At 38.5% G+C, this 24,550-nt stretch overlaps 1 protein-coding gene across 1 annotated transcript; it reads left to right on the top strand.

The window, feature by feature from the left end:
- Positions 1–5,857: 5,857 nt before the first annotated feature.
- On the top strand, positions 5,858–15,800 carry nos2a (nitric oxide synthase 2a, inducible). The gene is made up of 25 exons (XM_079814693.1): positions 5,858–5,933; positions 6,015–6,116; positions 6,269–6,417; positions 6,990–7,152; positions 7,236–7,327; positions 9,171–9,312; positions 9,475–9,614; positions 9,712–9,886; positions 9,963–10,064; positions 10,223–10,417; positions 11,060–11,142; positions 11,244–11,388; positions 11,494–11,598; positions 12,074–12,123; positions 12,218–12,392; positions 12,490–12,610; positions 12,744–12,822; positions 13,256–13,446; positions 13,548–13,714; positions 13,804–14,014; positions 14,115–14,202; positions 14,298–14,419; positions 15,090–15,238; positions 15,386–15,580; positions 15,670–15,800. Exons 1-25 carry the CDS (start codon positions 5,874–5,876, stop codon positions 15,706–15,708), a joined length of 3,240 nt encoding a protein of 1,079 aa, XP_079670819.1. The 5' UTR covers positions 5,858–5,873; the 3' UTR covers positions 15,709–15,800.
- Positions 15,801–24,550: the final 8,750 nt, after the last annotated feature.

The following is a 24,550-nucleotide window of genomic DNA, read 5'->3' as shown; positions in this document are numbered from 1 at the left end:
TTCTCTGAGTGAAGTTGTCACTGAGGCACTAACGGACTTTTTTCTGGATTTTTGGGAGGAGATTGGAGCTTTAGCTTTAATTTCTACACTTCCATAACTGTTTATTTCACACCAACATAATTAATTGTTCTGCATCTGCGAGAGTGTGGGCGGGCTTTTGATAATCGCGCCTCTACTTCCTGTTCTCTACTGCGCAACTCCGGTCCCGAGATCGCTACTGCGCAGACTCGGTCCCAAGATGTCAGCGCCGTGAGCGGGCCTATGAAAGCTTCAACTTTGGTCAGCGGAAGTCAATGAAGTCGCGTCGTCCATATTTTTTTACGGTCTATGGCGCAGAACCGATCACTGGTGATCAGCGCGAGATGCATGCCGGTTAGAAAAGTGTCCGAGGGCGGTCTGCCTTGCTCTGATGTCATGTTGTCATGCGACGTCACTGAACATTCTAATGCTGCGTTCCAGGCAGGTTTTTGAGCCCGTAAATTACAACTTCAAACCACGACTCACGACTTTGTAGTGTTCCAGGCAAAGTCACGCCAAACTGCCTGAGCGCAAGTAATTGTGTGGTAGTTTGATGTAAACAAAGCATGTCGGACCTTACGGGGTGTATGCTCATTTACAATCATTTCTAGCGCCAAAGGTGTTTACTCCTTGCTTATTTATTTGAGGCAAACGGAGGAGAAAAACAGCGCAGACGGCAAGAAAAGCTGTTATACCTTTTATTTTACGTTATTTGTATATTTGTTTCATAAACACCGCATAGGGGGCTGCTTCGTGGGCTATGTGACGTCAAAACTCGTGTACATCGATCTAGTACGAGTTCACGGGTGGGAAGACACAGGTTTGACTGCCGTTCCAGTGCACTTTCACGGGTAGAAGGTTGGAAAAACACGGGTTACGGGTTGCCTGGAACGCGGCATAAATACCATGTGGGACCGTACTCTCAGGGGCACAGAAGTAAAAATCCCATATATGCGTCCATAACGATCAAAAGCTTAAACATTTAATTTGTAATCCTGAATACAAAAATTCAACTTTCATCCAAATTGCCAGCACATCGAGCGCATCGCGGGGACCGGTTTGAAGCACTATGGGAGGGTATGCATCGACGTCACTTTCCCGCCGGAACACGCCTCCTCAGCCGGGACTGAGTGGCAGAAGAGCTGCTGCATGACTCTTTCTCGCAGCGTGTGCCACTCTGTGCACGCGATGTGCATTCACGCATCGCGTGCGAATGCTGCATTCACGCTGCAATCCAATGCTGCCGCTCGGTCTTTTTGCCACTCTGTGCGGCTTAAACGCAGTCTCTCCAGCTGACGGTGTCGTCACGTGCCTACCCTCTATAGGCCTACATGACGATATTTATTTTAGTACACTTCACCAAAAACCTCACTACAAAAGAATTGTGTAAAACTCAGTAAACCAACCTTGATATTATTAAAGCGACATTAGAACAAAAATGTATGTAGGCTACATGTATACAATTAAAATAACGATCTCTTATATTTTAATTTAGTTTCGTGAACATTCTTATTATCTTTATTTTCAATAAAAGGGCTTATTTCTGCTTTTGTAGGCTCATTTTGTAAATATAAGCAACTAATTTGTACGTGCAAACTGGGTGCCGGTATGATGTGTCAGGCTCGGCTAGATTCGCCTTGAACTCGTGCATCTTCTGATGCGGAGCCGCTCGAAAAGTTACAAAAAATGCGCTGCATTGGAAACATGACGTTCAACCGGAAACCATAGCAAAAGGTTGCGCACCGGTTTGAGCTTTGAACGTGCCCCAGATATTTTAATCCAATCCGCAAATTCGTTTGAAGAACCAAATTAGCCAGAGATCAGTTATCACGATTAAAAGATCTGGGATCTGTCAAATCATCTTAGATGTATTAAGCGAGGTACGAAGAACGGGCCCCTGACCTGGAGCGCTGAGAGACCACTGGACTTGAGAGCACTGTTTCTTTTTTGAGGATATAAATTATTTGTATATTTTAATCTCATTGTCTGTTCTAATCATGTCATGTCATTGTTTAGAAAACAGTATTAATTTTTTTATTAACCAAAAATATATATATTCTGTGCTCATGAAAGGTGCTCCTGAGAGCTGAGTAGGATTAAAGGATCCTTCTTAAATTCAAAAGCACTGTTCATAAATGTATAAATTATACAAATATAAAATCTTCTATTCTTGTGAAATATTAAAGGGAACATTCACCCCAAAATGAAAATTCTGTCATTTACTCCTTTTCAAGTCTGTATGAATTTCTTCTTTGGAACTTTTTTCTCTCTCCGTACAATGGAAGTCAATGGTCACCAAAACGGTTTGGTTGAAAAAAGGATGTCATGCAGGTTTGGAGAGGTTTGGTTGTCATTTCAATTTACATTTTTTGAATATCTTTTAACATCTGATTAATTGTATGTGTGAACTTGTGAAACAAACTTCCTGCATAACCCAAAATCCTTTTTTTGGCAGTAAGGAAATGGCTAAAAGGCTTACCTAGTTTGTTCTAAAAGTGTTACTGTTCTTCAAGGAAACTATTTCACCCTTTTCACAAGCTATTTATTCACATCAGTTTCAGAAACAATCGTAAGGACCGCTTGTCCGTCCAAAGACAGAATCTAATGGCGTGGGCAAAGGTACTTGGTCTTTTCAGTGCTTCTGTGATGTTCAATTAAAGGGATAGGTCACCCAAAAATTAAAATTACCCCCCATGATTTACTCACCTTCAAGCCATCCTATATGACTTTCTTCTTTCAGACGAATACAATTGGAGTTATATTAAAAAATGTCCTGGCTCTTCCAAGCTTTATAATGGCAGTGAATGGGAGTTGAAATTTTGAAGCCCAAAAAAGTGCATCCATCCATCCATCATAAAAGTAATCCATACGGCTCCAGGGGGTTAATAAAGGGCTTCTGAAGTGAAGTGATGCATTTGTGTTAGAAAAATATCCATATAATACTTAATAAAGTAATAACTAGCTCCTAAGTTTTCAATCTTTCTCATAAGTGACTGCAGTGAACTTTCACTTGAGTTGGGGGGGGGGGGGGGGGGGGGGGGGATGATCATAGACGGGCGAGGAGAGAAGTCTGGTAAAGGCGTTGTCTTTGCGATCTCTCCAGATTAGTGAGTTTTATTGCAGGGTGTGTGTTCTCATCTTCTCAGCTGGAAAACCAGTTTTACACGAAGGTTCTATAGAATCCGTGCACATCAGTATCGGCCAGATTATCTGTTCCTGATTATCTCAAGACATCATTTTCCACAATCTCGTTTATTTGCAGTTCACTGTGCATTTCAAATAAACACTGAGGTTAGAAGAAGCAAAAAGAAGAAACTTGTCAAGATGGCACATCCACAATATTATACATTTATATGTATTGCAATGCATCAGTGAGCCATTTGGATACGAGGTGACGATCAGCAGCAAAGTGTTTAAAAACATACGATTATTAGACCATTATTAAACAAAGACAAAACTGAGCGCATTGCATTTGGAAACAAAGGTGAAATTGTCAAGGTGAATGCATACCTTGAGGCTATAGGGCTCTAAAAACTAAAAACCAAGTCAGGAATCTTAGTGTGATTTTAGAGTCGGACCTAAGTTTCAGTAGCCATGTAAAAGCAATAAATAAACCAGCATACTTTCATCTTAAAAAATATTGCAAGAATGAGGTGCTTTGTTTCCAAGAGAAACTTGTTCATGCTTTCATCACCAGCAGGATGGACTATTACAATGGTCTTTCCAAAAAAGACCATTAGACAGCCGCAGCTCAGAATGTAGAACCAGCAAATATGAACATGTCACACCAGTCCTCAGGTCCCTGCATTGGCTTCCAGTTACATTCAGAATATATTTTAAAGTACTGTTACTTGTTTATAAATCACTCAATGGCCTATAGGACCTCAAAACATTTCAGATGCTGATTGAATATTAACTTAAAAGATCACTAAGGTCATCGGGATCAAGTCGCTAAGAGATACCAAAGCAAGGAGAGTCTGCTTTTAGCTATTTTAGGAACCAGCTTCCTGAAGAGATCAGATGTGCTCCAACAGTATAGCCACTTTCAAATCCAGACTCAAAACACATCTGTTTAGCTGTTCATTTACTGAATGAGCACTGTGCCACTCTCTGACTGATTGCACTGTATCTTAATGTATTATCTCTCTCAACAAAGACAATACAAACATTTAAATGACATTCAAGTGAGAGTTGATCTCTGACTAGTGTGGAAAGCATTAGTCCATTGCTCCATTGTAGTAGGGAAGTGAACGCGAGGTTAACCCGAAGATCAAGGACCAAATTAAACAAGAGCAGTCACATTAATTTTCCACGGCACTCTTTTTCTATGAATAATTCCACATACACTTCTTGACAGCAATCCATCATATGACAAATAGAAAAATACATACATGAAATACTGGGCATGAGTCCATGGTTTTTAAATATTTGGTTTTACTACGATAAAATTGTTTTCATGTTTTAGTTATCTATGATAACAACTTGTAGTGACATGACAAGATTAATTTCAGACCGTAAAACAGTTACTGGAATGTGTCAAGCAGAAATGTGGCGGAGTTACATGGCTCAATGTTTTAAATATGTCAAGCCATTTTAAAAGCTATATTTAAGGTAGAAACATGCCCTTTTGTGTTTCTTGAGAAAACATACCTTAGTCTGTTATCACTGAAGGAAATCTCTAGGACGTCAGTGGTGAGATGCACTGTTTAATGTTGTCTAAGCTCACCAGATGGCATTGCCTAAAAGGTGCTTTTTAAGCATGGAGAAATTATGCAATTCAAATTCATAAGACTGAAAAAAGATAAAATGTCTTTCGCGGAAATGCCTCTTAAATTCTTCACCATTGATCCAGCTGGAATGGACATGTTTATTTAAAGAATTCTTGTCTATCAGTTTGTAGGTGTGTAACCGGGAACCAAATGGGCTAAAAGCCAATTTGAAGTTATAAAGGGAGCTACGAGGTGATAAACAGATAAGACTGCGGAAATGTCAAAAATCTGTCAGACAGTAGGTTACAGTTGATAGATGAGAAGACTGTTATATAAGTGTCATCGGTTATCTTTAGAAAACTGGAAATGGCACTGCGAAGCTGATGACAAATACAATATTCTCCACATTACATAATCATTACATAAAATTCTAGTATTCCACAATGTCCTGCAATCGTCATAGTCACATCATAATACCGTATGTTAATTTCTGCCTGTTTCTAATCTATTTAATGTTTAATATGTTTATTTTCCAGCAAAAGGTTTTCTGTTGCCTGCAATATTCGAAATCAAATCATACGGTTCAAGTGGTCTAGATCATTGTTGCTGCTGTTTTTTAATAGCCTCCCATTGTTGGGGTTTTAAAGCAGCGAGTTAGAATTTAGCAACTTGGTTAGGCCATATGATCATGTACTATTTATATTACTGAGGAAAAAGGAAAGGAATTTTAATTAAAAGATCTTGCTTTCAATCAAGGAAGTTTCTAACTTTGTGTGGTCCTTCCTTTTTCACGTCAAGGAAGGTGCTTTTGATTGCTCACACCCTATACAGTCATGGGAGGCAATGATCCGCCCAGTGTAGCGTTCTTAACTGGACTATATAATGAGATGTTAAAACAGATGACCAGAATGTGAAACAGATTACTACTGCTCTTTCGGTACTGGCACAGAGACTTGAAATCGAGTTGAAATAGGTAAGTACTCCAATTGTGTTTCTTTCTTTCTTTCATTCATTTAATGACAACTTTCATTAACTGTCTTTCCTCTTATTCTGCATGTCCGGATACAGCGATACTGTAACTGAAAATCGTACAGTAAATCTCATAGACATTTATTAAGAGTTGGCTGCAATAATATTTTCAGCAGGATGGGAAAACAAGCCCAAACCACAACCAGTGAAAATGACAAACCGACTGTGCAGTCTAAGGTTAGTAAAGCATCTCATATTTCGCAAAATATTTATTGTGTCCTTCTGTTTGATTAACATATACATTTCCCACACTAACAGTTATCAGTCGATCGCCCACTTCGATGTCCATTCGCTGTTCATTTGCGAAACTATAAGGATGGCTCGACCCAACAAGATACACTGCATCACAGAGCAGTTAAGGTATCTTCAAATTTTAATCAAAATAGCTTAATGTTTACAGCAGGTTTGTGGTGTAGCAATGAAGGATTCAATAAGAATTATGCAGATGAAGTTACTTTTACTGAAAAAGTACTTAAAATGCATTTTATCTCCCCTTCCCCCCCACCCCAAAGAATATGCCTTGCAATTCAAAAACTTGCGAGGGCTCCATAATGAATCCCAAAACTCTGATACGCGGACCTTCCAAAATCACACATTCCTCAGATGACATCCTAACTCAGGCAGTGGATTTCATCAACCAGTACTACAAATCATTCAAAATGTAAGAGCAATGTATTCTCTAATAAAATGATTTAACGGCATTGCAATTTAAGCATTACAAGTATTCTAATACATTCATGAATAATATTATAGGCCAGGCTTAAAATTCAACACTTAATTCATACAATAAGTAGGGGGAGCCTTTCTCCAAGCATTCAGCCTGACTTGAACCTAAAACCAGTCAAGCTAAACCTTCTTGATAGGCAAATGCCATCATGCATGTGTATTGAGATGTGATTGTGTGGGAGGAGAGGTGCGAGAGGAGATCCTGTCAACTGCCTTCCTTTCATTTTTACTCTTGAGAGATTCTCCTTATGTGAGTGGTGTGAGGTTTCACCCGTCAAAGTGGAATAAGATTCGATTTTTATTAGGTTTCTGTAAATGGTAAATATATATATATATATATATATATATATATATATATATATATATATATATATATATATATATATATATATATATATATATATATATATATATATATAAACATTTTTTGACTTGTCAAACAGGTATGGAAATGTAACAGTCGGTTTACTTTACAATGTAAATAACTCATTCTTACCTTTTGTTCAGCCCCAATCACACGGAGCACCAGGCTCGGATTGAAAGAGTCACACTGGAGATCACCCTGACTGGGTCCTACTCACTCACTACAGATGAACTCACTTTTGGGGCCAAACAGGCGTGGAGAAACGCACCCAGGTGCATTGGCAGGATCCAGTGGGCTAATTTACAGGTTTGAGATGTTGTTTTGTTTTTTTAGATCATAGTACTTCTACAGCCATGTTGTGTGTTTATATACCCTACATCTTTTTGCAGCTTTTCGATGCGCGTAACTGCGAGACTACCGAGGACATGTTTCATGCCTTGTGTACTCATCTTAAGTATGCCACCAATGGAGGAAACTTGAGGTGAGTTAAATTTATTGCAAAATGGCCATTATCATCAGATTTACCAAGGCAGTGCAAGTAAAACGCCAGGATAAAAACAAATAAATGAATAAATAAAAAGTAAATAAATGCATTCCAAATTGGTATATTTTTTAGAACATTACATTGAGTTTTTTTATATAATATCTGACATTATTCAGTATTTTATTAAATGTCATAAGAAAGGGTAAATATAATAGGCTCATTGAATTACATGTAATTCTGAATTGTGAAAAAATGCTAACTGATTACATGTATTCTGTATTACTTAATCAGATTCCAAAAATGAAGTACTTGTAATTAGATTACATTACCTTTTAAAATACCTGTAATCAGACTACAGTTACTTTTTTATTGATTACATGATTACATGTTATCCTCGCAACGGCAGTAAATCGTTTATCATTTTCTGATTCTCCCTACTACTTTTTTATCTTTTAAAAATTCCTTTAAAAAAAAAGCAGCTTATACGTTGAAAAAAGTCTTCCAGGTTTGTGAAATGGCACACACAGACCAGCCACTAGTCATGTGACTTTCACTGAAAACATTTTGATCACTGGATTCAGAGAAATCATTTTAATTTTAAGAAGTGTTTTCTAAACATTACAACATTACATAACTAATCAACTCCTGACAAACACATCATTCAGTGAGTCATTTAACCATGTGTTACTGTCTTTAGAAGTTTTTAGTCTTTTTTTAGACACATTAAAATGTACAACGTTTCATATTGCTACATGCAATGCAGGGATTTCCAAACTTTTTAATAAGCTGAACCTCTTTGACCTAATATATTTAATATAATATATATAAGTACTTACTTAAGTATATGTAGTTAAGTACCCCCCAAGATTTTAAGTTAATAAGTTAGGTCACTAATAAAATTAAATCAATAATAATAATAATAGTAAAATTAAATTATCTGATGTCGGCTGATGGTCAGATGACATTTTTATTTTATTTTGTCTTTATTTAAAAAAATTTTTTTTTTTAATTTTAAAATTTAATTACTTAATAGCTTTTCATTATACTCACGAACCCCCTGCAGTTCCATCAGGAACCCCAGTCTGGGAAACTCTGACGTGATGTAATATTTAATGCACTTCACGTTGTTGATAACAAAGAATGCAATATATTTTCTATCTCTTTGTATTTTTATACTAGTGGTGCAAGAATACAGTCAAATCAATGAGATAAACGAGTTAGGACAAAAGTAATCAAAAAGTAGTCTGATTATATTACCTTAAATGTGTAATGAATTACAAAAAATTTTGTATTTTGGAAACACTAACTGACTACAATTTGTAAGTATTCTAACTAGCAGCACTAAGTATGCTATGTAGCCAAAATGCTTTATTACATGTAGCCTATGTTACAAATCTATTTTTTCCACATATGCAAATGTTAAGCCAGGGTTACACCAAAAACGCAACATAGTTTTAGGTAACATATCCTCTGCAAAAGGCACAGTGGTAAATACCAAAATACGTTTCACTACGTTAAAAAAAAATCATGCTAGTACGCATGTGAAACATTAGTTCTTACAAAATACAAACATAAACAATGGAAATAAGTCTTATTTAATCCTTCATATACAAATTGACAAAACATTTTGATTTAGTTAATCTAAAACGGCACTTAATGTGGTAACATCTATGTTGCTTTTATCCAAATGAATCAGCTATATGGCTATATTGAATTACGTCATTTTAAAAGGTCAGATAATGTGAGAACACTTTTTACAGTGTGTGAAGAAACAGGGTTTTCATTTAGAATCTGACTTTGAATAATTGAGGAACTCCTTTTATCGTTTTGGTTTTGGCAGGTCTGCCATCACTGTGTTCCCCCAAAGAACAGATGGAGATCGTGATTTCCGTGTTTGGAACGGTCAGCTTATAAAGTATGCTGGCTATCAGATGGAAGATGGCAGTGTGATCGGGGACCCATCAGGTGTGGAGTTTACACAGGTAAATAAAATAGAAGCTTTGGGGAGGACAAATAGATGTCCTCTGTTTTACAGGATCTCTTACCTTTTTTTTTTTTTTTTAAATGGCATCTGCAAACCTTGCCTTTGTTAAGAAATAATCCCATTTGATAACTGCTGGATATTTTGTGCACTCTTTTTACAGGTGTGTATTCAGCTAGGATGGAAACCAAAGTATGGTCGCTTTGATGTGCTCCCGCTAGTCCTGCAGGTGAATGGAGAGGACCCTGAACTTTTTGATATTCCTTCAGAACTGATTCTGGAGGTCCCAATAGAGCATCCAGAGTAAGTGATTTGGGTCATTTCAGGGAAAAGGGGGAGAAATTTGATTTCTAAAATTGTATTTTCTGATAAAAAAGTGTTGTGCTCTGCTTTTGACCAGGTATGAATGGTTCAAAGATCTAGACCTCAAGTGGTATGCGATTCCTGCAGTGGCCAACATGCTAATGGAAATCGGTGGCCTGGAATTCACAGCATGTCCTTTCAACGGCTGGTACATGGGCACAGAGATTGGAGTGAGGGACTTCTGCGACAGCCAGCGCTACAACATTTTGGAGGTAGTTTACTGTCTAATAGCGGTAGCTTACCACATCTTGATACTTTTGATACTTATGTTTTGCGGTTCTCCGGTAGTGTGTTGGCAAGCTAATGGGCTTAGAGACACGCAAGCTGTCTTCTCTGTGGAAAGACCAGGCACTCGTGGCTATCAATGTTGCCGTGATTCATAGTTACCAGGTAAAGTGTCCTTCCACTGTTGTACTGTTGAAATACTGACATGCAAATTGATTTAAGATCATCTCACTCATTGTATCTGAAATAATACTTACTAATACTAAAGAAGATAAAGCCATTTAGATATTTATTGGTCTTGATGTTGTTATATTGCTGTTCAGAAAAATAAGGTCACCATCACAGACCACCATTCAGCAAGCGAGTCCTTCATGCAGCACTTGGAGACAGAAGTTCGTCTGCGTGGAGGCTGTCCAGCTGATTGGGTGTGGCTGGTCCCGCCCATGTCTGGCTCCCTCACCCCTGTGTACCATCAGGAGATGCTCAACTACATCCTTTCTCCTTTTTTCTATTATCAGGTAACATATTCTTAGAAGGGTTGAAAATCTTTAGAGACCACTAGAGATGAAACATATAAATAAGACGCAGCAGCACACACACATTTTTCTGTTCTCTCAGGAGAAGCGTTCAGTCTTTCCGCACGCAAATTCCGCCATGTAAATATCAAATCCGCCATGGTGCAAGCGCAACTGACTTTTAAAGGGAATGGGAGATGAGACTCTGATTGAACTCTGAACCCTTTTGGACTATGCACCTGGCGCGCCAACTGTTTTTTCTGTCGTTAAACTTGCAAAAGTGGATTTGGACACGCTCTAAGTGCACCTACGCCATGCGCACAGATCGTTAAAATAGGGCCCATAAGGTTTCAAAAGATTTATATTTCAAATAAATGCTGTTCTACTGAACTTTGTATTCATCAAATAATCCTACAAAATTGTATCATGATTTTCACAAAAATATTAAGCCACACAACTGTTTTCAACATTGATAATAATAATAACAACAAATGTTTCTTGAGCTCCAAATCAGCATATTAGAATGATTTAAGACTGAAGACATTAGAAAATCTCACCAACCCCTAACTTTTAAACAGCAGTGTTTCTAAAGAGAATTTTGACATTAGCAGTGTAAATATGGTGTATATGTTGCTGTTTTTTAAGGCTGATCCATGGCTAACACACAAGTGGAAAGATGAGAAGAAAGGACTTCGGAGATGTAAGGTCAGCTTCAAAGGATTGATAAGGTACTTACAGACCAGCAGCTTCTCCAAACAATACAACACAGTACATTAATGCCAACGACCAACGCCATTTACATCAACATACTTGTGTTCTTTCTTTTTAGAGCAGTGTTTTTTTCTCAAATACTCATCAAAGCAGTCATGGCCAAGAGAGTGCGCTGCACTGTTCTCTATGCCACCGAAACAGGGAAGTCACTGACCTTTGCCAAAAAACTGAACACCATGCTCAAACGCGCCTTTGACACCAGGGTAAGAAATGCTGTCTTTGAGAAATGCTTCCAAATGTACAGTATATGAGCAACAACGAAAACATGGGATCCAAAACTAAGATTCATTCTTGTTTTTGTAAAACAGCTGGTATGCATGGAGGACTATGATTTCAGTGAGCTTGAGACAGAGAGCCTTCTGATGGTGGTCACCAGTACTTTCGGCAATGGGGAAAGTCCGGGAAATGGAATCGTATGTGCATCATTTTGTGAATAATTAAATAAAAATCATATTATATAGAGTATACTACCATTCAAATATTTGGGGTCATTTAAGATTGTTTATGTTTTTGAAAGACCTCTCATGATCCATGCATTTTTTATCAAAAATACAGTAAAACCAGAAATATTATCATATTAAATAACATGATCAGCAGCTGCTTAAGAAACATTTCTTATTATTATCAGTGTTGATAACAGTTGTGCTGCTTAATATTTTTTGTGGAAACTGTGATACATTTATTTCATGAATAGAAAGTTTAAAAGTAATTTAGCTGACTTGAGAAATCTATTGTAACTGTACATTTTCACTGTTACTTTTAATCAATTTAAAGCATCCTGAATAAAAGTATTCATTTCTTTAACAAATTACCATTTAACCATTACTGTTCAATTTCCACAGGAATTCAAAATGAGATTTTTGACATTTAATATTTTCTTTCCTTCAGAGCTTCAGAAAGCAGCTTTTCAGCTGGCAAAACCTGAAAAATAATGTCAGGTTTGTAGCCTAACAATGCAAAGATTGTCACTTTTATCACCTGTCAATATGCTCTTGTAGAACAGGAGCCCTGACATCCTCTTCTCAATTACAGGTACAGTGTGTTTGGCCTTGGCTCACGTGTGTACCCACAATTCTGTGCTTTTGCCCATGCTGTGGATGACAAGCTTGCTGAGCTGGGGGCCAAGCGTCTGACTGCCACGGGGGAGGGAGATGAACTTAATGGGCAGGACGAGGCCTTCTCTGCCTGGGCTTGCACTGCTTTTAAGGTTGGGGAGGTTTCCCTCTGTGCTTGGATAATTCAATAAATCTTATACTAATACAGCAATGAACAAGAAATGAATGGCATATCTCTGTTTTTTTAAGGATGCATGTGAGGAGTTTAACATTAAAAAACAGCTGAAGGGTGTTGAGCAACAGTCGTACGGCTGGGACCCACAGAGATACAGGGTGCAGCATGACAGCTGTGCTCTGGACCAAATAACAGGTACACGTCTACCAACCTCTACTTATCTAAACATTAACAAAAAAGGTAGTTTAATAAAAGTCTATATCTATCCAAACTCAATCAAATTTTTCCCATAATGCAGTATTTACACAAATGAATCTTGTTTTTACAGCACTGTCTGCTCTTCACTCTAAAACTGTGTTTCCTATGACGCTGAAAAGAAGACAGCAACTGCAGAGCGCTCAGTCAAGGTTTGACTCTACAATTTCACTACATAACTAACTCCCAGCTTACAAAAATATGTTCTAAGAACGTTTTGCTAACGTTCCCATTTAGCTATAGTAGTAACGTTAAAGTAAGGTTATTTCTGAATGTTCGCTGAACGTTTTTTTTCCCCTTGCTTATGTGAATGTTATTATCATGGAAATGTTTCTTTTAAATATTACCTGAACATTGTTATTTCAGACGAAAGTCCAACTAAAATGTTTCAGAAAAGAATGTTCCATGAACAATGTATAAATAACGTTTTTATGTTAATTATTAAAGAAGTGTGAATGAACGTTCTATTAACGTAACTATGAGAGAACCTTGCCACAATGTTAGCTAAATTCCCTGTCAGCTGAGCTTGTACACATTTGACAGTGCTGGGTTTTTTTTTTTTAAACATATTTTGTCTATTTTCAGTCGTTCTACTATACTGGTTGAGCTGAAGACGGATGGAAACACAGAGGCCTTGAACTTTGCCCCTGGAGATCATGTGGGGATTTTTCCTGAGAATTCTGCAGAGTTGGTGAATGGTATTGTGAAGCATCTCCCAGATGCCCCTCCTATTAACCAGAGCCTTCACCTGGAGTCCCTCTCTGACTCTAGCCCTGGTAACAATCACTAATGGCAGTTATAATAAAATATATGCAAGTATAGTTGAGAAGGGAAATCCAAGCTTATTTTGATGTCTCTTTCCTGTGTTGTCTTGCAGAGGAAATTAAATGGCAGACAGATGAACGTATCCCTGCTTGCACTCTAGTCCAGGCTCTTACATACTTCATTGATATCACGACTCCACCTTCACAAAGCCTCCTGCGCAAACTCTCTACAGTGGCCGGTCAGGAAGAGGATCGCAAACGACTTGAGGCACTTGCATCGGTAACCTAAATGGACTTTTCTTTACCATTTTATACTAAATTACACATTACCAGTAGATGCATTTAGAGCATTCTACCATTTCTCCATAGGATTTCCAGGAATATTCTACATGGAAAGATTTCTACAGGCCCACCTTCTTGGAGGTGCTTGGAGAATTTCACTCTCTAAAAGTCCCTACCGCCTTCCTTCTCAGCCAGCTTCCTCTGCTGAAGCCCCGTCTGTATTCTGTCAGCTCCTCATTGGACCGTCATCCGAACGAGCTGCACCTCACGGTGTCTGTGGTGGAGTACCACACCCAGGGTATGATACTAAACATACAAAACAAAGATATTGGATTGTTCTTTCATAATCAAACACCGTGTGAGACATGAAGTTGACGTTCTGTTCTGTTTTATCGTAGCTGGAGAGGGCCCAATGCATTTTGGCACCTGCAGCACATGGCTTAACACCATCAAAAGAGGACACACAGTCCCCTGCTTCGTTCACCGGTACTGATGATAGTTAGTTAAAATGCTGAATCTCATTTAAATACTTAAAAGGGACATTTTAACATTCTGTACTTGTTTAATGCTCATTATTTCAGCTCGGGTGGGTTCCATCTTCCAGAAGACCCAAGCACTCCTGTTGTTCTGATAGGGGCTGGCAGTGGGATTGCTCCTTTCCGCAGCTTCTGGCAACAGCGCATTCATGACATGAAAAAGACAGGTAATATAAGTGAGTTCTCAATTTAAGGCCATGAAGTTTAGACACGAAAGCATATTATGATGATTCTTGCCATAAGAGGCATTGAGGTTCCATCCAAACCAGTTATTTCAATATCCTGCATTTTATTTGACGAGTTACACACTACTGTTCAAAGGTTTGGTGTCAGTAAGATTTTATTCAGCAAGGATGCATTAAATTGATCAGAAGTGACAGTGAATACCTTTACACTGTTTCAAAAAAGTTATATTCCACAAAGGAGAACAACTGTTTTCAAAATTGATAATAATAATAAATGTTTCTTTAGCAACAAATCAGCATATTATAATGATTTCTGAAGGATCTTGTGACACTGAAGACTGGAGTAATGATGCTAAAAAAATTCAGCTTTGCCTTCACAGGAATAAATTACATTTTGAACATATATTCAAACAGAAAACAGTCATTTTAAATTATTTTATTATACAACATTACTGTTTTACTGTATTTTTAAATTGAATAAATACAGCTTTGATGAGCATAAGATTTCTTACCGACCCCAAACTTTTAAACAGTACTGTTGCATATTGTAGGTATTTAAGTTTAAACAGAACTGTCTGTGGTTATATGTATTTTAAATCCTCAAAGTTTTTGTCCTAAATGAATTGCCTTTATTTAATTGACTCATTTTTAGGTCTGCAACTGTCTCCTATGACACTGCTATTTGGGTGCCGCGATTCACAAACAGACCATCTGTATAAAGTAGAAACACTGAAGTTGAGACTTGATGGCATTCTGGGCAATGTCAATACAGCTTATTCTCGCCAACCCGATAAACCAAAGGTACATCTTTAAAATTCTGTTTATGCTGTACTATGCTCAAAATAATTTATTTATTTGCGTGTCAAAAATCAGTAAGGCTCTCTCAGTCTGCACTGGTATCAGTTTGTGTCTTCTGTCTGTGACTAAGGCTTGTGTTGTTTGGAACAGATGTATGTGCAGGACGTCTTGAGGGAGCAGCTGTCTGAAAAAGCCTTGGAGGTTCTACACAAGAACGCAGGTCATCTGTATGTCTGCGGTGGCATGCACATGGCCCGTGATATCGCTAGCACTTTGCAAGATATCCTGGCGAGTAAAACAGGCATGACCATCATGGAAGCTGGAGAATATCTGGAGAGGTTGAAGGTGAGATTCACTGTTTCAATCCTCATGTCCTTGTATGAACTTATATTATGAATATGTGAGCGGTGAACTCAAGATCTTTTTGTTGGCAGGTGGAGAAGAGATACCATGAAGACATTTTTGGAGCCTAATAGCAGAGATCTGCTGCATCATGTAAAGTAAAATCACAGTTTTACCACAAGCTGGGGTACCGGGAACTATATTTAACTAATGCGATTCTAGTTTTCCCACTATTTATGTTCGTGAACACTTTTAAACTGATGTAAATATAGTTTTTCTTTATTTACATTAAACAAGATTGGCTTACCCTTATAGTAGGTGGGCTGCGATTTGATTTAAAATGCTCTATTTTAAGAGAAAAATGTATGGCTTTAGTTTATTGAGCGTATTACTTTTTGATTATATTTAATTTCTGAAAGATTCTTCTGACATTTTCTAATGTCTTTTATGTACCGTATGACTTTTTCTTTAAATTAATTGTTCTAAGACGCAATAAGTCACCAGCATTTGATATTTAATAATATTTTATTCTTTATAATCTTTTATTTAATCTTAATCTTTTTATTTCATATAATTATTCATTAAAATAAAAAATATTCCTAAATAATTGTGAAATGTACTTAGGGCAACACATAAAAATAGATGTGGAGAAAATGTGTTTATGAAATGTATAATAAATAAATTCAATAAATAAATCGTCAGATTTTTCTGTTTCATTATTCCTGCTAAAATTGTGTGTGTGTGTGTGTGTAGAGAGAATGTGTTTGGGGTTTGCAATTAAACTCACAATGAAACTAATAAACTAATATATTAATAGTAAACATTTAATAACATCTAAATAAGTAATCAAACATTGAAATGTATGCCTCTTATTTCTTTAAATTCTTTCAAGACACCATGTTGTGTTGCAAAGGCACGCACCCATAGCAACAGTAACCAAGCAAAATGAAACAATTGGTTCATTCTATATACTGTTGTGACGCCATGATGAGTAGATTTAGTAAGGAGATTCAACTGAAGTGGATCAGGATGAGGTGGAAGCAGAAAAGCAGAAAGAGAGTCTAGAGAAGAATGATAGTGAACAAGAATAAAAAGAAAACACAGAGAACCTTGGAAAATGATTCATGTCTGGTAAAACTTTGCAAGAGGAATGTATTATTAGAACAAAAAAAACAAAACAAGAACATAGTGGAAATAGGAAGACAGAAACAAAAATGAAGACCTTGGTGAAGAAAGTGGATGTGGCGGTAGATAAAGAGGAATGGAATAAAAAAGGTTGTGCAAGTTATTGGTGAAAAGTCTGAAGCAATAATCTGCCTCACGAGTTCCAAGAATAATATCAGACCATTTATAGAATAATTCAAGAATTATGCTGAGCTGAGATCTGAGGTGTCACATGACAGTATTGACCCACATGTCAGTTTAATGAGTGAGCAGCTTCACACAACACTAACCTCGAGCGACTGAGAGAGACAGAAAAGGAAGCGAAGACCACAGGTGAGCAAAAATAAATGTAGATAGCATTATTTTAGGAACCAAATTAAGGATTTCTTGTTACTTCATTCACTATAGATAAAGACCTACAATAGTGTTATGCATGGTCAATTTATCTTTTGAAAACCACATTTCTCATGCTACAAGCTAAGCTATAAAACATGCTAAGTTATTTGGTTCTGATACAGAAAAGCTAATTTAGTACTGTAAACTACTGGTACAGTTTGCTTATTTTTAGTAAGCAAGCAATTTGTAATGAGAGGATAAAAACCAAATTCAGTAATTCAGCTACATTAGTCTGCCTGAATTGAAACAAATTCCCAAGATAATCTTGAAAGTAATATATGAATATATATTATGAACAACGGCTACGCTAATCTTTCTGCATTTGCTTGGATGCTCATACCGAGGTTACCAGAGACGCCACCAGCTCCAGCTCCGGTCCAGATCCAACCTGAGGCCTACCAGCCAAATGATGAGGACATCAGTCTTCTAGAATGAATTTCACAGATGTCACAGAAAATAAACCACTACAAACTAAAGCCCATAGCAGATATATAACAAAATGGAAGGCTTTGTAAAACAAGAGCGATGTCAACTTACATTAGACCAGTGGTCCTAAACTCCAAGGACCCCCACTGTTGTATATTCATTATAAAAGTGCCCATAGTTCCCTTTCAAGAGTACTCTCATATTACGTAAGTTTACTCCTTTTTTTGAGAATATGAAGCCAAAAATAATCCTTATAATTTATATAATGTAAAACGCAGTGCAGCTGCACAGCAGACCCAGGCAGAGCATACTGGCGCACTGATTGGCTGTGCTGTGGCAACTGCACGAACCTATGTCGAGGCAGCTGAGGCGTGCACCAATCGGGCACTTCGCGCCAAAAAAAAGGACGTCTAGACACTGCTAAATTTAACATATTTAAGCTATAAAAGCCCATGTAACACCATAGGATTCAGATTTAATCTCCTTCAGCAGACTCACCCTTCGCTGAACTCCGGATCCAGAAGTCGCCGCTGTTGATAAGGCCTTCAGTGCTACCAGCACCTGCTTCGCAGTCTGAGGAAGCCGGATCCTGCCTTCGCTGGACTCTGCCTTCAGCCGCTGTTTCCGCTACACTGTAAGGATCGGTTTTGGTACTAAGACAAAAGCTGAGATACACACCCCAGCAATTGAACAATAAAAGTCACTAATCTTGAGAGAAGATCTCACAGAAACTGTGTGACACCACCCTGACAAACATTTCACCCCCTCCCCATTTTGCCCTCTCCTTGCCCTGTTTTCAAGTCACCAAATCCAGATATACCAGTGATGATGTATCTTGTAAATCTATTGTTTAATCCCTTTCATGTTTGATGTCTTTTTAAAGGTCTCGGTGCGAATGGTTAAATGGTCTCAGTTTCACTGCAGTCACTAGTAGTATTAGAAAGATTGAAAACTAATGAGAATTCAGTTCTCCTTTTAAGGAGTCTCTTCAAAGATATCTGATCCATTCCCCCAAAACCAGGTGGTTGTGTTGCAAATATTTACAACCCTTTTGTTCTAGTTGGAGTATTTAAGGCTGGGTAACCAAACTTTCAGGGGGAAACATTCTGTAGTCAGAACACCCATGTGGTGCTGGGTCAGTGTCTTTGAGACACTGACCCAAACTGCATGTATTGTGCCAGACATGATGTCTCTTTTAAATTATTTTCATATTGCTTTGCAATTGTGTTTTATGTTTTTACGCTGATCAGTTGTGTACCATGGATTCTTGTTTACTTATTTACTTTTCCTGTCTGGCCAAAATAAATGTTAATCTTGATTTATCTTGTATTATTCTGAAATCATTATTCTAGTATGGATCGATGTATACTCCTTTATTTCCGCAAAATCTAGGGGTTATGATAGATCACACCGATGACGGCACGACTGAAGCATGGGGTGCGCGATATTCCGATTTCTGACTATCGCTGGATTGGCAGGTTGCAGTTCGTGAATATTACTAAAATTACACTTTTTGTTGAGTGAGCATGTGCAACCACTTAAAGGTAAAATATTAATTCTGCATCCTCTGACTAATTACAGAAGTAACCATTTTGTGCCCGTGAACGCGCATCCGGAAGCGTCCGTTTCTCTGCGATATTGGGTCTCTCGATGAACGAATATGAAAACTAGGAAGATACAAAGAAAATCAATGATCAAAATTAAATCGCAACTAATCGTAAAATCAGCTGATAAACTCTAAATGTAGCACACTTTATGGAGTCACTTAGAATTGGAGTCAGATAAAATTATTAATGGAGTCAGATTTAAAATGAGGTATCAATAAATTAAGAGAATTCCTTTTGACCAAGCCATTAGCATCCGGTTTTGGGGCTAAATGGATGGAAGTTTACAACACCATCTGGCGAGCCAATATCCTGTTAAGCCGTGTGTGTGTTGCCGCTGCAGCACTCACACAAAGAGCCAGGCGTTGTTGAAAATGCCTCGTATTTCCTGTGCCTCCTGTACAGGCACCCTCTTTGTGAAGATCGGCACATCCTGTGCACCGTGTGCCTGGGCCGTGAACATGTGGAAGTGGCACTCTGTAAGGGCGGCTGCCCTGAGTGTGACGAGATGGTGCTGCCGACCCTGTGGGCTCGACTCGCCATCTTCGATGAGAACCCTGCTCACTAGAAGAAACGTTGCGCGCAGAGAATGCCGGAGCAGGCTGCGCCAGAACAGACAAGTGAGCCCATGCCGAAAAAACTCGCTCTCTGATTCTCCCTCTCCTTTCTTGTTCGTCAAGGATGATCAGCTCCCCGCTGAGTTGGCGGCCGGTACTGTGTCCTTTGGTGGTCCAGAAGTGGAAGAGGACGTGGATGACAGCCTTTCCCTCGCTGCATCCGGTAGTGATGACTGGTCGGGCTTGGTCGCGGACCCCGCTCCCTCTACCTTTGCTAGTTCCAGTGGTGTCAGAGCCAACATCGACTCTGAACTCATTCGCCTGCTGACCAGGGCCGTGGATGACCTCGGGCTCGAGTGTTCTCATCCTGAGGAGCCCACACGAAGCAGGCTGGATGAGTGGTTTTTGCAAGGCCGCCGTCTGACCTGGCCCTGCGCACAACGAAAACCACCGCCCTGGCGATTGGCAAGAACATGGCGAACCTGGACCCATACTCATGTGGAGTGCCTAAAGTGCTCTCCTTTCTTCGAGAGCTTTTGGACGCGGGTCGCTCCCCCTCCACGCTCAAAGTATATATTTGGCTGCCATGGCAGTGTCTCACGCTCATGTGGCCGGACAGCCACTGGGGAGAAGCGACCTAGTCGCACGCTTCCTCAGAGGAGCTAGGAGGCTGAACCCGCCTCAACCCCCATCGGTTCCTATATGGGACATTTCCTACGGTCCTAGAGGCCATGAAAGGTCCCCCATTTGAGCCATTTCAGTCTGTGAGCCTGAAGCACCTTTCGCTAAAGACTGCTCTCCTCCTGGCACTAGCTTCAGTCAAGCGAATTGGTGATTTACATGCACTCTCAGTGAGCGCTTCCTGCCTTGAGTTTGGGCCTAACGACTCCAGGGTCGTCCTCAAACCAAGACACGGGTATGTACCCAAAGTGCTCTCCACTCCGTTCAGAGCACAGATCATTTCGCTATTAGCTCTGCCCTCGTCTGAGGATGAAAGAGACGCAAATCTACTCTGTCCCGTCAGGGCTTTTATAGTTTATCTAGAGCATTCCGCCGCTTCTAGACAATCGGAACAGCTCTTCATATGCTTTGGCGGCCGCACCAGAGGGTGCACAATCACAAAGCAGAGAATCTCGCTGGCTTATGAGTCAAAGGGTCTCTGCTGCCCCATAGGGGTCAGAGCTCATTCCACCTGAGGCATGGCCTCGTCTTGGGCTTGGTCCAGTGGAATACCTCTTAAAGATATCTGGGCGGCAGGCTGGGCCTCTCCGTCCACATTTATCAAATTCTATAACTTGGAAGTTCCTGCGTTACAAGCTTTGGTTCTTTCCATATAAACAAATGCTTAATGCATTTTATAACACCATATGGCCCGATTTATCCGGTCTGGTGTTAAATCTTTTACCATAAGGACAAAGTATAACATAAACACTATGTTCTAACATATTCTTTATACTATAAGGTCCAATTATATTTGGTCTAGTTATCCAAGTCCATATACAAAGTATATCATTCTATAACAATAAGGCCCGACTCTGTCCAGTTTAGTTCCTATAATTATATGACAGGAATATTCCTGCATATACCCTTATGTGGGCTCACTGCTCTTTGGCCTCTTATTGGGTCTCATACACTCTTCTATGGTCCTCTGGCTCTCGCACTCAGGCCGTAGTGTAGGCACGCTTACGGGTTCCCATAAGCGTAAGCTAAACTTACGCAATACTAGAGTACTCTCGAAAGGGAACTTCTCGGTTACTTATGTAACCTCGGTTGCCTGAGAGTAGGGAATGAGTATTGCTTAACCCGCAGTGCATGGAAACATTTCTAGCGTCTACACCATAGATCTACACAAATCCACAAATAGGTAGACTCCACCCACCATCTACTTGAGCCAATCAGATTACGGCCATATTGTGCTGACCAATTGTAGCACATTATCGCTCCAACCAATCACGTTTTGGCCAGAGCCGTTAGTTACCACTCCCATAGACTTAAAGCGTGTCATGGAGTGACCAATAATAGTTCCAGCATTGAACCCTGAACCCCATTCATTTCAGTGTAGGCTCATTTGTATATCTCAAGCACACTCCTGGCAAACTGACGAAATTACTGCATATTTTGAGATTTTATGGCATTAGTTGACCTTTCAGGAATATTGATAGAAGATTTATTTTATGAAGCACGTTAGAGTTAATGTTTAGTGGTACATAATATATCGTTAGACTCTAACTTCAGTTAGATAACGTGAGCAGCACTGCAACAGCTACTATATCCAGATGCTATCGGTCATTTCAACAGTTTTTAGATTCTCTGAGATCTTTCTGTCAAAAGCGTCTATGAGAGCTCCATGAACCACGTGACCGCGCGCGCTGCCGGGAGATGATAGCAGGTAGTTTTTCAACGCCTCTGACTTTACACATTAGCGCCATAACGCAGGATTTAGCAAATAGGATTTAGCAGGATTGTTAGGATTTCAAAACAAAGCAGGAACACAGAGCGTCACTGAATGATTCAGTGTTTTGAACGAATCGGTTGAATCAAAGATTCAATGACCTGTTCACAAACGACTGCCTTTTTGAACAAATCAGTCGTTTGAACGAATCGACTCAATTATTCACTCATTAATACCTGCCGCCCCCTTCTGGCAGTTTAGATTCATGTTAAAACATTCTTTCCAACATTTCTTATTTGTATTCAAAAAATTTTTTTTAACAATCTCATAACATAATTTAATTAAGTTGTAATTTTTCAGTGTAGATTATTTAATTTGATTGGTAACAGGCCTATATCGTCTTATTCTAATTTAATGTTGTTGATACAATTTATTAATATTAAAGGAAAGCTGAAGCATATCATATATTTAATAAGATTAGGGGGAAAATGCCTTTTATAAAAGGTAAAATATCATAAATATGCAGATTTAAATGCGACTATACTGTTCACTGAACACTATAGTGAGAATATTGCTTCAGAATAATGATATTTAACTCTGCAGATCACCCGATAGCCAGAATTGTAAGACAGAATGTAAACTGGGCCACAGATGGTAAGCACAATTACATTATCCCAAAACTAACTTAATTAAAATGTCACAGTCCATAATGTTTTTAATTATTAGAATATAGACATTAAGAGAATAAATTGTTATGCAAGTACTTTTACTTTTAATACTTAAAAAGTACATTTAAAATCAGGTACTTTTTACTTAAGTAAGGTTGTCATTGTGTTACTTCTATTTTTACAAAAGTAAATATCTCTCGGGGTATTTGTACTTTTACTTATATAGCACTTATCATTCTATTCATTTTCTGTCTGTCTAATTTATTTATAAAAAAAAATAAAAAAAACTGTCCTGTGTGTTCTGAGCTAGATTAACTGAGACTTGCTACAGCACTTGCATACTGTTGCCCTTGACTGTTCTAGTTGCTTCTTTTGCTCTCATTTGTAAGTCGCTTTGGATAAAAGCGTCTGCTAAATGACTAAATGTAAATGTACTCAAGTACTGAGATTCAGTACTTCCTCCACCACTGCCGCTGTGCTATTGTGCTTAGATCAGGGAATCGCTTCAGTCGATTTTACCTGAATCCTATGGTGTTACATGGGCTTTTATAGCTTAAATATGCTAAATTTAGCAGTGTCTAGACGTGCTTTTGGGCGCAAAGCAACCCGATCGGTGCACACCTCAGCTGCCTCGCCATAGGCTATATTCATGGCTAGAGTCAGGTTTAGTTAATCAACAATAAACCTAAATAAGAGGTAGATTCTTTTGTAACTAAACTAAATTTGGATTTACTTGGTTAAAACCTTTTCAAAAGTATCAACAGAATAAAACAGGTTCCTCAAAGGAGTAGAATGATTACAGTCCAGTAATATGGACAGTGGGTTCCAACACTTTGATGAATTTTCTCTTGATAGTAAAAATGTATGTGTGAGTCATGAGTGTTCCATAGAGTTAAGATTGTATTAATGTACATGATTTTATCAGGTCTAGACAGAGGTGTCAAAAGTATTCGCATTCATTACTCAGGTAGAAGTATAGATACTGGGGTTTAAAAAGACTTCTGTAGAAGTTGAAGTATCAACTCAAGGTTTTTACTCAAGTAAAAGTGTAAAAGTACTGGTTTCAAAACTACTTAAAGTATAAAAGTAAAAGTAATGTAAGGGGAAAAAATGCCATTAAAAGGGTAGTTCACCCAAAAATGAAAATTCTGTCATCATTTACTCACCCTCAAGTTGTTCCAACCTGTATGAGTTTCTTTGTTCTGGAGATTGAAGAATGTTTGAAACCAAGCAAATAGAGCAACCATTGACTGCCATAGTATTTTCCCCTACTATGGCAGTCAATGGTTGCTCTATCTGCTTGGTTACAAACATTCTTCAAAATATCTTCAGAACAAAGAAACTCATACAGGTTTGGAACAACTTGAGGGTGAGTAAATGATGACAATTTTCATTTTTTGGTGAAGTATCCCTTTAAGGACAAAAGATTAGGCCGTGCCACAGTGCATACCCCACCTCCTCAAAAAAAAAAATTTTCTAAAGGCCATAATGACTATAATGTTATATTAAAAAGTTAATGTTGAACATTTTTAGTTGCACTTGGCTATGCGTTTCAGCCGCATATATTCCCATTGAAAATCAACGCATTTTAGGACAATGCAAATACATTAAAGAACCATATGTGTACTACTGAGCATTAACGTGTTTCATGGAGCGGAAGATTTGATGACTAGTTGCCTATAAATATTGTAAAGGTGCAAAAAGTCAAAATTCAGAGGCATGTTATCAATAACCATTTTTTGAATGTGTGATCAGTGTGGCCAGAT

This window comes from Gobio gobio (assembly GCF_949357685.1).
Source record: "Gobio gobio genome assembly, chromosome: 4".
Taxonomy (NCBI): Eukaryota; Metazoa; Chordata; class Actinopteri; order Cypriniformes; family Gobionidae; genus Gobio; species Gobio gobio.
This window is presented reverse-complemented; position numbering and strand designations above follow the sequence as displayed.

Bases quoted from the DNA above. Each gene is read 5' to 3' on its own strand.
- nos2a (XM_079814693.1), top strand. From the start codon at position 5,874: ATGGGAAAACAAGCCCAAACCACAACCAGTGAAAATGACAAACCGACT. The intron at 11,389-11,493 runs GTAAGAAATGCT...TTTGTAAAACAG, and splicing joins AACGCGCCTTTGACACCAGG to CTGGTATGCATGGAGGACTA. The intron at 14,015-14,114 runs GTATGATACTAA...GTTTTATCGTAG, and splicing joins GGTGGAGTACCACACCCAGG to CTGGAGAGGGCCCAATGCAT.